Source organism: Nilaparvata lugens, chromosome 1 (genome assembly GCF_014356525.2).
Source record: "Nilaparvata lugens isolate BPH chromosome 1, ASM1435652v1, whole genome shotgun sequence".
In the NCBI taxonomy this organism is placed as follows: Eukaryota; Metazoa; Arthropoda; class Insecta; order Hemiptera; family Delphacidae; genus Nilaparvata; species Nilaparvata lugens.
Window position 1 is genome coordinate 14,913,391 of NC_052504.1, and position 15,478 is coordinate 14,928,868.

The 15,478-nt window shown below is 34.0% G+C and overlaps 1 protein-coding gene across 4 annotated transcripts in view; it reads left to right on the forward strand.

Moving 5' to 3' along the window:
- LOC111046164 overlaps positions 1-15,478 on the forward strand; it is a 35,548-nt gene that overhangs the window by 12,763 nt on the left and 7,307 nt on the right. For 2 of the 4 annotated variants that reach the window (XM_039431434.1, XM_039431445.1), the window contains 10 exons: positions 1,505-1,605; positions 2,983-3,182; positions 4,124-4,375; positions 5,867-6,027; positions 6,266-6,357; positions 6,782-6,951; positions 8,015-8,159; positions 9,515-9,765; positions 10,987-11,019; positions 14,495-14,645. In XM_039431434.1, coding sequence (XP_039287368.1) covers positions 1,505-1,605; positions 2,983-3,182; positions 4,124-4,375; positions 5,867-6,027; positions 6,266-6,357; positions 6,782-6,951; positions 8,015-8,159; positions 9,515-9,765; positions 10,987-11,019; positions 14,495-14,645 — 1,556 coding nt within the window. The remainder of the gene's footprint in view (positions 1-1,504; positions 1,606-2,982; positions 3,183-4,123; positions 4,376-5,866; positions 6,028-6,265; positions 6,358-6,781; positions 6,952-8,014; positions 8,160-9,514; positions 9,766-10,986; positions 11,020-14,494; positions 14,646-15,478) is intronic. The other 2 variants (XM_039431439.1, XM_039431443.1) reach the window with 2 other exon arrangements.

Consider the following 15,478-nt stretch of genomic DNA (forward strand, 5'->3'; position numbering starts at 1 on the left):
CAATTCTATCTCGTATTCTTTTTTAAAAAATATTGATTTCTAGCTTTTAGATTGAGATATAAAATTGGATTGCAATTTGTTTTTTTACATACGCGATGTCATGGAGTACTTGAAAATAGTTGTTCAATACTGTAGAATAGAATTGATTGATTCAACAATCTTGCAGTTCAATGGCTGAGCCATTATAAAATGAATAATCAAAAATACTATGGCTACATATACCCAACTTCATAGATATAGGTAATGTCGACTGCTCCAATAAGAGCCATACGAATATTTCATGATTATACAGTATAAAATATGGCTTATGAGTTTATGAGTTATATTTCTGAAAACAAGCTTAAATTGTTATTTAGACCAAATAGTTCGATAATGAATGGAGGTATTGGCTGCTCAAAAAAACTTGGCATATTAACATCAATAAGATTTTACTCCTATTTAGTTTTATAAGGTTAGAAGGGAATCAAAGCAATTTCAATCCACTATTGAAATAACTCTATGGAATAAAATAATCTCACTGTGTGTTTCCCGTGTTTCTTTAAATCGGAAATAAATATCTTTAATGTATCGTTCTGTATATATTATTATTAGTGACATATAAGAACAACACTTCACCTGAGCAACACTTGAAGCATTTTACATAGACCATTTTGTTGAGAAAGATATTTCAGCTTTAGAAATGAACTGACCTGATGGAGTCATGATTAATCCCAAAATTTATAGTTACCACTTTAATTACGAAGTGTGAACACAATTCCTAGATACTATTTGTGACCCTTTATATTTATATTTTTGCAAAATCTCTAATCTCTCTCTCTCTCTCATAAAACCCCTTCTCGCTTCTACTTAGTTTCCCACCTTTCCTTAATATCATTATGTTCTATTTCAACTTATTCAAATCCAGGTACACACAATATTTAGTTATTCTTCTCATTTTTGTAAAATGAGAATAGATACTGCATGCAGGTATCGCATGTTTAAATTCTGTAGTAGAAAAAAATATAATAGACCAAGATTCATTCCAGCATGAATTTTCTAGTCGTTTCCGTTATAAATTAGAATTTTTCATTTAATTTGTATCAAGGAGAACTATTTACCCTAGCACATTCACACTCTTATAACAGAGTTTCATATAATGAAGGTTCTTTGATTTTTGCCATTCTATGTCCTCATTCTTTATAATGTTCTCAAGGCAGCATATAATCCATTTACTAAGCAAGCAAGTTAATCCGATATTTTCAATGAACTTCAGTCTGTGTATTCGTATTCATAATATATTATAATGATAAATGTACACAAAGATCTCAATCATTATTTATTAAATTTGTTTGGTGGTATCACAGAGTTTCCACGACTTGGAACATCAGACTCGTGATTGTCTCATCAGCAAGAGAAGTACTTAACTTGCTTACTTACTTCCAATTCAATAAATTATTTTATATTTAGAAATTAGAAATTATATAAGAAAGATATGGTTAAAAATATCTAGCATTGTTTGTTCCAGGCCTATGCAATCAAGCCAAATTCGAACTAACTATCGTTCTGAGTTCGCCCACAGTCTTGAGCCGTGGATTGGAAAATTAACAGCTTCTAATCCGGATGCAAGTAAGTTTAACATTTGAATTTTATTAAATTGAATAAGATCTTAGTAGGTTGAAGAGAAAGGCTACAAAGACTCAATCCCTATCGCAGCGAATGAATAAACACATGATTGACAATGTGCAGAATACAATCAAATTATTCTATTACAGTGAAATATTGATAGAGAATTACCAGCCCTTATTCTGTTTTATCCACGATTTTTTTCTATCTTTGTATTTTTTTGAGACATTTTTCACATTCTTTTTTATTAATTATAATTGAAAGAGCGTTACGAGTTCTTACTGATAAGTTCGAGTCGTCGGTTTGTGGGTTTGAGTGTTCGACGAAAACTTTTTATTTCTTTCATCAATCAACTTCAAACACATATTATTTTAACCATTAAACATATTGAGTTCAAAAAAAAAACAATGAAGAAATTATTGTTAATTATCGTTGGCCAACGAAACGGACTAGCTCCTTTGTTCTTTTTGAGAATATAACAGGATAACATTGAAAGTACATAAAACATGTGTAGTCATTTATCATAACAAATCACAAATCAGGTCACTAATATCAAATCACAAATCTCTTGACTTTCCACTGCTTTCAATAGAACAGCTTACAGAAATCATGGTATTTTAAATTCTCCATCCCGGGGACTCAGTAGTATATCATCATTCAATAAAGGCTATATCCACTAGCGACTAGTAGGCTAACATGATGGCCAAACACAAATTTAATATACATTAAATGTATGTATATACATTTTAATACATTAAATTTAATATGAGTTTTTAAATTATAGGGTGTTTTAATTTGTTCAACTGTAAAATTACAGTTATTTTTTGTATGTAAAGTGTAGAAGAATGTTATAATTCATGTGACGTGCAATATTTTTGTAAGCTTCTGTTATTCTATTTATTTATTTCATGTATTTTTCAATACCTGTTGACATGACCAGTTGTAAAGTGTTTTGGCTTAATAAAATTGAATTTTAATTTTTGAATTTGAATTTGTATTAAATAATATTCACAAATAAATATTTCATAAGCTATCATGAGCCTTTAGCGTTACTTTGTTCATTATATGTGTTCAAACTACAGCTAGGTTTCCACGGATGAGGATTTTCCAATAAAAATTATTCTTATTATCGAATATAACATGCCAGGTCAGGTTAGCCGAGATGACTAAGGCATTGCACCCTTCAGTCTGTCAGCGCTACCTGGTCGTGGGTCGAATCCCGCCGGCAGGCATGAACGTTTGATCATCTCATCCCATCACCCACGCACAAGCTAAAAGCTCATGTTGGTATCGTTAGCAAAATTATTATCATGAAGTAACAGAAATTATCAAACCCATCTTGGCTTGATAGTTATTGAGGTATACATGTTGTTTTGACAGGGATGTTTGATGGTTCGTCGCAAGGCCCTCAAGCCAGCCAACAGCAGCAGCAGCAGCAGCAGCCGGCCCCCGGACAGGGGACAGTGACCCCCCTTCACCCCGCCCCCTCCAGGAAGCAGCACTCGGCGCTCAAGGCCAAAGCCCTCGAAGGCGAAGGCCCCTTCTCCAACCACTGTCGCAGCTTCGACACGCAAATCAAAGTAATCTACTCAATATTTTCATATGTATTTATTCATCAATGATAAAAACAGCCATAGAATGACTAGAAGTGAAAAATCTGGTGTGGCGCACTCACACAACTTTCCTTGCCGTTATGAAAATTGATCACCTGACGCTAGTGTTCACGCGCATTTCAAGTCTACTATTCAAAGATCTGAGCCAGCTGGTGACAGGACAATAACGAAGTTATTAGGAAGAAGTCGGCCTAAAACTTCGAGTCGATTGAATATTTGCGTTGCCAGACACCAATGAAATTGAATGATTGTGTGAATGATACTTACAAGCCCATGAAACATGAGTGGATGTTATATTGAGTATATTCTGTCACATCAGCTTGCTCTCAATTTCACACCATCTGGCAACGCATTCATAACACCAACTGGCATACAATTACTTGGAAGCTCTACAAAATCATTTTATTCAGAGTATAGTCGTTTTGTGCCGTCTTATTCTCTCGAGATATTTCATCGTAATGCTCAGGCACTGTTTCCGTTCAGCGCTTCAGGTAGTTGTCTTGTCAACTACAATGGCAAACTTTCAAATTAGAAATTCTAAAATGTTTAGATTTTTCTAAGTAAAAGTAAACTCGTATGGCTTTAATTGGTAGTGAGCTCCTTGCGGGAACCTCCCACCTCCCTAAGCCGTCAATGGGCCTTACGACTGTCATACTTCAGCCGGAACCGATAATTTAACGTGCTCATCTGATAGAACGGGAGTCACTCGGTCAAAAACGTTTAGTGATGAGCGGGATTGAACTCGGGATCTCTAGCACTCTATCCACTAGACCACGGATCACTCCATAGATTACTCTAAATGATACTAGACTATTGTCATTTAAAAGCAAAACCCTACCCGTAACCTCTCCCTAACCATAATCCTTACCTCAACCAACATTTGACTCATGCGTTGTGCGATGTTGCAGGAGATGGGAGTGCAACTGGGGAATGTTCGCGAACGGCTGTGCGAACTGCAACGGGACATCACACTGCTGCGTCGCGCAGCCACGCCCCCCCTTGCCAAGCGCCACCTCACCATCGCCAAGGACTGCGAGCGTCTCGACGACACTCTGCAACACTACCACGTCGAGCTCGACCGATTGCGCTCCGTCTTCAACACGCTCTGGCAGGAACAGCTCTATCGCATCCACGTCGAACAGGACATATTCCAGACACAGGTATCGCAACTCTGCCGACAAAATACAAAACAGTCACAAAAGTAATGAAACATTCCACGTATCTAAAATGTTTCCAAATTCGATTTTCTTTGAAGTTTAGGAAATCTTGTGGTATTTATTACAACGATTCAAACATTTCTATACAAAATACACAATAAAAAATTTACCCTTTACTTTATTGCAACACTACTAGTTTCAACTCATTAATAATCAGTAGCTCTAAAATGAAGAGTGAATATTTTTATATATCTACCTTTTTAAAAATTCATAAATTTCACATCTTATTACTGTATATTATTTGAAATGAAAGGAAACATATAAAATGAGCCGGATAATGGCTCCATTCCAGCAGAAAGAATGATTTTTCACTGGTGGAAGCATACAGTATATATTTCATTTTGTACACGTACACTTGAAAAACTATCAAAGAAGCCCAAAACTCCTCCTATTCAAATTCATACCAAAATGTAGGTTACGTAACACTTTCTTGAACTCAACTATTCACACTCTAAAACGTGAAAACGATCAAATTTTCGTTTTTTTAGTTTGGATTAAGAAACTTCAAGACAAACCATACAAAGTGTCGGAATTTCATATGAGTGCAAATGAATGAGTGAATTGAAAAACTATGTGACCGATGGAGATGAAACTTTAGGAAAATTTCTGTGAAGGGTAATGGAAGAGATATTCTAATTAAAGGTGGTTTTTAAGGATTCTAAAGCTTTCCTCTACGCCATAAACAAAACTAATCGTATTATTCTTTTTCAATAGGTCTAGTGACTAGTGGAGCCACACTGTTTGATCTTACGTTGACCATGACCATTGACTATATGCCTATATGACGTTGACCATGCATTTAGGTGTCACATGTCAATAAAGCAATTCATGTTTGTATAGAGTGCCTGAAAAGTCATGTACCAGTGTGTTTCTATACTTTTCTATACAAAGTTTTATTTTAGATTCCCAACTATCAGGCTCCAGATACAATTGAAACAAAAAATTTCAAAAGGAAAAGATTGAGCATGAAAATCTCTACAATTAATGTTCAGTAACATTTTCACCTAAAATTGAAAATAAGCTCGAAATTCGAGAAAATGTGATTATTCAATTGCAAGCTGTTGGCAACTGTTGATTCTACTAAATCATTATTGAATTTATATTAAATCATTCACTATGAAGAGATAGCAGACCTCGTGAGTCTCCAGCGTTATTGTCCTGTCACCAGCTGGCTCAGATTTTTGAATATTAGAATTGAGATGCGCGTGTACACTAGCGTCAGGTGATCAGTTTTCATAACGGCAAGGAAGGTTGTATGAGTGCGCCACACCAGATTTTTAATTCTACTTTCTGGATGATCAGTAACGTCTTAACCACTCCTTAATAACTAGGAATATGGCAACATATTGCAATATGTAAGCATGGCAACATAGTGTGTTTATATATTCTATCTAACATCTTATTATTAGTAATACACTTGTGATGTGATTTCAGATGAATGACATTGTGAGTTTGCGATCGGAAGTGAAGCAATTAGCAATGGCCGCCCAGCAGTTGGAGCCTTATGTTCGATCACTGTCGTCTCAAACGAATCTCGACGAAATGGCCAATCTGCAGACTTTGATTGACAGGATAACAACTCTTCAAAATCAACAGTGAGTTATGAATTGTCTTGATAAATCTATTCATGCCAATCATTCCAACAGTATTTACCGTGAAGGGTATTCATTCATTATTCCCTATTTTCTGTTGTCAATTTCTTTTTATTATATTGTGCTGTTTCCACTTATCTCATGACACTATTGATTTGCAAGATGTCATAGGCTCATAGTTAATCTGATACAATGTTTTTCAATTCTAATTTATTCCCAACCTATCTCTTTATGTTTTCAGTTATCAAGCTGAGCAGGCTGCTCAAAAACAGGGAGGATTCAGAAGCCAAATGACGTCACCCACAGCCGTAGAAAATGGCTTACATCTTAAAGGTTTGTTACAAATTTGATTTTCAACTAAGCATATTTTTTAAGCATGATACGAAACAATTGTTATTAAATTATAAATAAATGCATTTCTAGAATAAAGATTATAGCTTGAAATTGAGAATTAGAAGAATAAGACGTAAATTTAATAATTCACGTTTAATTTAAATTTGAATTAATTTTGAAGAAATATAGTGGTATTGACGATATCAACGTCTTATTCTTTCAACTATGGATACCATATCTCTTACCATACGATCAAATTATTATTGAAATTGAGAAGTAAAACTTTAAAGACTATTATTATTAAGCAGTTATTAAAAATATGCACATTGAATAGAATATTATGTAATTATACATGATTTTAAATTTTGTTTTATTTTAAATCTATCCGATTGAGTGAGTTAATTGAAATAATTTGTTGATGAAGGAGAAATGCCGGTGAGAGAGCCGTCGAAGATTCGAGCCACCAAGGAAGGTACGATCATGGATGGTGGTGGGGAGAGGGGCCCCTCATCGGGCATCTACAGTCGCACCCCTCCTGGCGGCTCGTCAGCCGAGGGTCGGTCGCGCGGAGTCATCAGTCAGCTCATCGAAAAGGTATCAACAATCAACTTGTTTACCACAACGCTTTAACATCTTGAACATATTTTTTTGACGACAATTGCTATAGTGAGGTCCCCCTTATGATGGCAGTGGAGAAAGATAGGAGAACAGCTTTGCCGATTCTCTGCCTTTTGCCACTCCCTTCTGATCCTCTAAACTTTTTCCTGATAGCTGAACTTTCATGCTGCGAAGTAATGTTTTCGTTCTTATTATTTCTGAAGAGCTTAGGCCCTAACTGGAATAAAATGAAATGAAAATCATCCTTTTTATTTTATTAATGCATTACATGTTTCGAATTATGAGAACCATTTTTCAAGAAAATGATTCATTAATAAAATATAAAACTGGTACTGGAGAATTTCATTTCATTTCAACACTTTCAGTAGCCCTATAAAGGAAACGTGAATAGGCACCTTCTATACGAACGGAATAGACGCGACGGAACTATTTTCGATCGTTTACAAGATGCTTTGTCTGTTGTCTTTCAAGGGAAACAGTATATATGCGAATTGACCGTGCTCCCATAAGAGATCAATTAACCAGTTAACTAGTTTTTTTTTGTTAATTAGCAGAAAAAATCTGCCGCATCTACTCTGTTTGTATAGAGGGTCCCTTTTATGAGTACAGATTGAATTTGTAGTTACAGTCCTGAATAGTGATCTAGTGATGATTCTATTGTATTAGAGAGATGTTTGTTGTACTCTAGGATAGCCTAAATCTAAATATTGATTACTGAATTGTGCAGCCTGAACTGATAACACCAAAGTTGATTGAAAATCCAAAATTCACCCAAATAGGTACATTAGTATATAGGATACAAGAACAATATTAAAATTTTACCAAAACATGTTGAGTTATAATATAACTCTCTACATCATTAGATTCTAGAAAATGATGTAGAAAGTTTCTGTTGTGTTGCACCATATTTTAGTCATGTTTTGATTTTTTTTAGTCTCCAATGAATTTATTTGTGTGAATTCTGAAATTTTTAAACTCCAACTTTCCTAAAAACTTGATTGAGCTTTCGAAAATGTTATTAATATGGTTTGTTGATCAGGTTCGCACAAAGGAAGAACGTAAGAAGTCTCCTGTGTCTGAGGATGTGCGCAGCTCTTCTTTAATGAGGGAAAGAAGCAAATCCGAAGGCAGAAGCAAAGAAATGCTGCTTGGCGATGGCTCAAGGCCTAAATTAGTGACTCCAAGTAAGTTCATTTTTATCTCGTCTGAGTTTTAAGTTTTCAAACTCGTCTGACGCTTTTCAAACCTTGTACAATTCAACAGTTGTGTTGAGAGTTAGATATCTGTACGGATCTCTCGACCAATGAAACCTATGTTTTAATGAAGAACATCATTTTTGCACCGAAAATACATTGTTATGGAATTGAAAATTCTGCAAAAAATTAGTAAAGATTTACGCTATCTTGTCAATCCATTAACATCATTTTCTACATGCCATCGTATATTTACTATAATTTTATCATACAACCATTCTGTTCAAGTTTGATCAATACTTTTCCAATAAATCTCAAGTGATGAGCTGGAAATATCATGTACCACAATAGAACTTCAAAATTTGCTCATTTTCTATTAACACTTGAATTTGAAGTATTTCACCTACAATTTTTTTTCAAATGTAATAGTTTTTTGGCTAAATGTTATTGAGACACAATATCATAGGTATTCAAAAGAATCAACTCAATATCACCAGTAATATTAATATTATACCATGTTATATATTGTAACTTATTTGTCAAATAAATTCATCAGTCATAATTGCATGAATGATATCTCCACTGAAGCATGCTTCATATTCACTCATCGATTTCTTGTCCTTTCTAACCACACTCTATCGCTAAATCTCTCGCCATATCAAAATTAAACAAATTTTTCATTAAAACAATTATTGGTTAGTCGACAAAATAATGAAACTTATTTTATTCAATTGAATTTGTTAGGAGTAAGTTAAGGATACAAATAATCCCTCTACCTCCAAAATGCTTATCATACAACCAATTTTCTCTGTTAAAGGCATGTAAATTACATTCATTAGACTCCACACACCACAGGCCATGCAATCGGGTTCCTCTAAGGGAGAAAATGTTGCACCTTAGACTCAACATGCACAATTAAAATGTGCAATATTAAAATTCATACTCTTCCATGCAATGTCAATGGTTTGGAGAGAAATAATTGGCCTAGCCTAGATTGTGTAATATTATGACGATAATATCGTCCAAAACAGCTCTTTTAAGCCTATTCGGCACTCATTGCCAACAAATATCTTGTCATGTCCCAAAAATGAATAATACCTGAGAAATGAATGATTTGCACAAAATCTATAAGAAGCTACAACAATCATTGCTTATCGAGATTGTATGTCCGATGCCTAGAACGCTTTACAATCTATTTCCCAATCGAGTTGGGTGTTTTAATAGAAATGTTTTCGAATTAATTCCACCTACAAATTGAAACATAGTAGAGTTGTGAGTTGATGACTAGGAAACGTAGTGTAGCTTAGTGTGTGCCAATGAGATGATGAGATGATGGCGGTTTCTAGGTAAAAGCGATGGCTACCGGATCATGAGTGGCGGCGGGGGTGGTGGGGGTAGTGGAGTGGGAGGAGGTGGAGGAGGAGGAGGAGGTAGTGGCGGTGGTAGTAAGCGGTCATCGCTGTATCACACGATCAGTGGCAAAGTGCTCGGAACTAGAGAATCGGTATGCAACGACCTGGCAGCGTCGCTGGCTCTAGACATTCCACCGCCTCCCCCCGCCAGGCGACCCGCCTCCGACACAGATGCTCAGCAACAGGTAAACACACACACACAACCACACACACATCAAAATGAAACCAAATCTGGTATAAAGGGTTCAAGTTCCTTTTTCCAAGTCTTTAATAACCCGAAAAATCAATATTTTCTCATCCCATCAACCAAATCTAGTATGAAGGGTTCAAATTCATTTTTCCAACTCTCTAATACCCCACAATACCCAATAATTTTCCATTCCATCTCTCATTACACTCATTCCATCACATTCAATTTCACTTCTTTTTAGAAACTATCCATGAGTCTAAATAAGTTTTTTTTATTTATCATTCTTCTACTTTTCCATATTTACGAAATTGAAAATAAATAGCAGAAATTGAAATATAACTTATTGAACCAATGTCAACAATGTGATGATGCAAAAATGATGTTGAAAAGTTAATAAAAGAATACACATGAGATTATTTAAATTTGTGTTAAATTATTTAGTGGTAGTTTACTCAGACATAATTCCAGTGAACTTTCCCCACAAATATCCAATAATTTTCCATTCCATCTCTCATTACACTCATTCCATCACATTCAATTTCACTTCTTTTTAGAAACTATCCATGAGTCTAAATAAGTTTTTTTTATTTATCATTCTTCTACTTTTCCATATTTACGAAATTGAAAATAAATAGCAGAAATTGAAATATAACTTATTGAACCACATCAACAATGTGATGATGCAAAAATGATGTTGAAAAGTTAATAAAAGAATACACATGAGATTATTTAAATTTGTGTTAAATTATTTAGTGGTAGTTTACTCAGACATAATTCCAGTGAACTTTCCCCATCTAATTTTGATATTATTTCAGTATTTGGACGATGTGATATTTAGTTGTTACTTGGTAGATGTAATGTATCTACCAACTAAAGAGCAATATTATTGTTTTCAATATCTTGATTAGTGTTTTAGTTTTTTTAGAAACTTTAAGAACTTCCTTCATAATATAATTAATGACCTACTAACTTATGAATTAATATCAGCAATAATAACTACACTGTCAATTAATTGATCTATGTTCTATATCTTCTAGATACACTGCCGTGTAGTATCGAAATTTATATAGCTACATTCGGTCAGTCTAGATTTCACCAACCTTACTAGTGCTAATTTTTTCCCAATAAGCTTGTTTGTTAAAACAAATGTTAGAACGTTTGTGAAAATGATTGCCCCTTGTCCCCAGTCAGTTAACACTATTTTTCTGTTCATCAGCAGATTCTCATGGATCAAAGACGAAAAAAGCAGGTAACTCATTGGGGGATTTAATTCAAGTCGATATTTATCCCGGTAGCATTCAAGACTTGGAAGTTCATCATATTTTGAAAGATTTACAAGGATTCTGCGGCTTTCAATGTTGATCATGAAAATAACAATTTTTGTACTGATAATTAGTAGAGCATCTATTATTTGTAATCATTAGCACTTATTATCATGATTGTATTTCGTCAACAAGTTTGCTGATGATTCCATCCGACATGATAATCGATTTAGAATGGAAAATATTTCTCATGAAAGTAGCATAATCATCTCTACACAGAGAATAATTGGGTTAAAATGCTTTAAAAGTATTATTTTTGTATTTGAAGGACAGATAACCGATGCTCAACTACTCGCTTTTATTATACCTGCTCTCTGGCTCTTATTTGAATTTGCTTAGAACTGGCTAGCTAGATAGCATGCAAAGCAGCTTTTTGTAAACCCCCCCTCCACTATGCTGCCCCATTGCAATCTTATTATTGTAAATAATGGATTTTTCAATCAGGTATTCAAGTGTGCTACACACAACTTATATTCTCTCGTATTTTATTATTATATTAATGAATTGTACTGGTACCCTATAACTATGAGAATTAATAATAGTTCTAACCCTAAAACTATTGTTTCAATCATCCAAATGAATAATTAATTTAAATAATGGAAGAAGATCCTATAGGTCAAGAAATGATACACAAGTATCTGCAATTGAGCCCATCGAGAACCCTCATTCAAATATAAAATAAATAACCTGTCACCTAATAGTCTAGAATGCCCCCAAACCTTCCTAATGCAGGTATTTATTAGCAAATCACTTCTTCTTCCAATTTGATTTCTTTTACGTGTAAAAACCTTTAAATTCTCATTCCTGAAGGTTTTGCATATTTCATAAAATAATTTATTTGATTAAAAAACAAGTTGCGCAGACTCCAAGCTCTTCCAACTTGAAAATCTCGTTTTTAGCAACTGTAGACATGAGTGGAATTTTTAATCTACAGTTTAAAAATATCTGCAGATACTATTTCCTAATTGGCTTTATGTGTTTCATAGGTCAATTTCTTGATGTATCTGAAATTTCTCATCCCAATTTCCGTGGACTTTTGTGACTATTTCATTATTTTGATGATTCGAACAATGTCTGGTAGTATTCTTTAGAATAACGGGTAGAATTACGGGTTACTGTTTATCTGAATGTGTCATGTAATATTCCTATTCCTGTGAATGAGCACTAAACGTAAAAATAATAACACTTCACAGTCTCCAGTTCAATAATCTAGTACAATAGCATTTTTCAGAATATGTCAATGAACAGAGGTTTTATTTTTTATTTTCTTCTAGCTTGTTTCATCCGACTACAATAATGCATGATTATTCATGCCATTGTTGATACAGAACTGAACATATTGCATAAGTTATCTATTTATGCATGACAATTTATGCTAAATCTTAATTGCAATCTATTAATCACTTCATCAGAATATATTATAAAAATAAACATTACTGTTCCGCTTACAATGATCTCTTAACATTGCGAATGTTTAAATTATAATGTAGCTCGATCATAATACTTCTAGTGTATATAGTAATAATACCAAGCTCAGCCTTCGTTATCTCCATATTGATTATACCCATAGTAATAATATTGTAGACTCAAATATGAACATTGCAAAGTGTGTGTATTTCTATAAGTTTTAAAATTGCGAATACTGTAGGATGTTACACATAAAATTTAAATTAAAGATGGTGCACTAAGATTTACTCATTTAAATCATCAATCTCAAAGATTCATATGCCTCACGAAGAATGTGAAACTTTTCCGATTCCCCCTCATTTTTGGAAAGTGCATAATGCGAATTGAATAATTGGACTTTGAGATGTATTTAGAAATTTCTTTGCTCAAAACGTATTGGTAACAAAAGATAGTGTACTGATTCAATAAAAATCAATTCCATAATTTAAAAACTCCAGATGTAGCCAAGATCACTTTTTGTTATTAAAAAGAACAACTAGCAATCAGAATTTTTTACAATAAATGAATTAATCACTCACTGTGAGGCTAGTTTCACACTCTTTCGGTTCGTTTCGTTTTTGATTCGTTTTCGGCAAATTCCGATAAGTGTGAAACGGTAATTCGGTTTGAATTCGGTACCGAATAGAAACCGCATAGAACCGAACGCCCACTTGACTCTAATAAATTCCATCAGGTTTCAATTCGTTGCTAGCGAGAGGCTTCTTTCACACACTTTCGGTTCGTTTCGTTTTCGGCAAATTCCGATAAGTGTGAAACGATGATTCGGTTTGAATTCGGTACCGAATAGCAACCGCATAGCACCGAACGCCCCCTCGACACGAATATGATTCATTATATATTCGAATTCGTTGCTAGGGAAACAGGAAAAACAAAGTCTTTTACACACGCTTGCCTTTTTTATTTTTATTTTAACCTGATATCGTGATTATCTGTTTCAAAATTTTCCAAGTTAAAATCATATGGTCGATTCATTTCTGTTAGTTCACAGAAACATTTTTTCTCAATGAATAGTTTGCTATAGAAATATGAAAGATATAAATTAAAACTTAGTGAGAATTTTTATTATTTTTATTTTTCCACGAATATTACATGATTTCATCAATGGAGAGAAGAGATGAAGTTTTTTAACAAGGAACAAATTTTCAATTAAAAGAATAATCTCTCTGAACTTCCAAAATTAACATAATCAAAAAAAAAAAAAAAAACTATTTAAATAATTCACAATTTTTAATCAACTTTAAAATTTTGTTTTTCAAGAAATAACATCTTACAATTTGACACCAATACTGTTATATTTAAACATACCAGCATGAACTGTGAAAATCCAAACACAGCTGTGTTTGAGAAGAAAATACCTAATTAGAACCGTACGAATTAAAACCTGACATGTATGAAAGCCTCATTCGTTTTCGGCAACGAGACGAACCAAACCGAAAACGAACCGAACCGAATGAAACCGAAAGCGTGTGAAGCTAGCCTGACAATGAGATCTTTCGGCAGGTCCGCCATCTTCCTGGTTATTTATTGTAAAAAAAATATTGTAAAAATTTGTGACTGCTAGTTGTTATTTTTAATATCAAAAAGTGATTTAATAATAAGCAGTTCGTGATGGAAAACAACATCGAAGAATAGCCAAGATGTCAAATTATCATGTTATAAACTAAAAACTTCAATAAACAATAACAACTGAAAAACTTCTTTCTCATCAAAAGCTGATTCTCAGTCAATTAATTATAGGACATTGTGGGTACTGTGTTGGCTTGTTGTAACGCTGGTCAGTGGACAGCTTTAGCTGGGCAGTCTACTAGAACTGATGCGATTTGAACTCAATGGTCCCGCAACAATGGAATGAATTAAAGAGCGTCTATGTTATGTTCAGGCCTATTTATAAACTGCAAACTGTTTATGTATTAATGTTTTATATTGTGTATTCAGTTGCAGCAGGCAGTCACTGCTCAGCAGCGCGAGGCATCAGCTGCTGTCATCGGCCAACAGCTAAGAGAACATTTGGAGAACCATTTGAAGCAGAAATTGAAGATGAAGAACAGAGAAGCTAGCCGCAGCAAGGATTCACTGCATTACCAAGGTTCAAAACTAATCTGCAATTTATTTATGTCATTTGTTTTCTTATCCTCTTATTCATCTAATCCTTCACTTTTTCATTCGTGCGTTAGTTCATTAATTTATTGGAGGCTCCTGGAATTCAGACTTGAAGAATATTTGCAATTATTATTTCATGTTTCGGAAAGATTGCCTCATTGTATGAGCCTGTGCAAACTAGAGTTTGGTAGCCGTGGGTTTACTCCATTGTAATTGTATTAATATATTTTTTAATAGATGAATAATGCCTGGTTGTAGGATCGTTCCATAAAGTCACCCATAGCTAACAGCGCGGACTCAACTATTTAACAGGCCTATTTCGTTGCAGAGACGTTCTGTTAGGTATTGATCCGCCGATAGCTAACAGCGCGCCAATAAACGCGTTTTTCCGTTGCAGAGACGAAAATCCTACAGTCGGATGACGTCATCTGAGGCTACCAATAAGTGATCTTTATTTAAATGCCCAAAATCGTGCTTATAAATCCACTATACATTCGGGCCAAGTGTATTTTAAGGTTACGTTGACTTGTTTGCATGTTTTAAAAGACAGACGAAAATGGCCATACATAATAGTTGATTACATTATAATAACGTTAACTATTTGAAACTGTAGATAAAGTGTAAATAAACTGAATAAAATATCATTGACTATTCGAGTAGCTTAGATGAAGATGTAATACAATTTTTAATACTCAATTATTATTAATTTTAATAATAAGCATGCAGAGTCATTACAAATATATCTTATGAATTGGCAGTTTTGCGTCCAAGATATATAAAAATGCTTGAAGGGAATGAAATAATTCTTATCAATTTTTT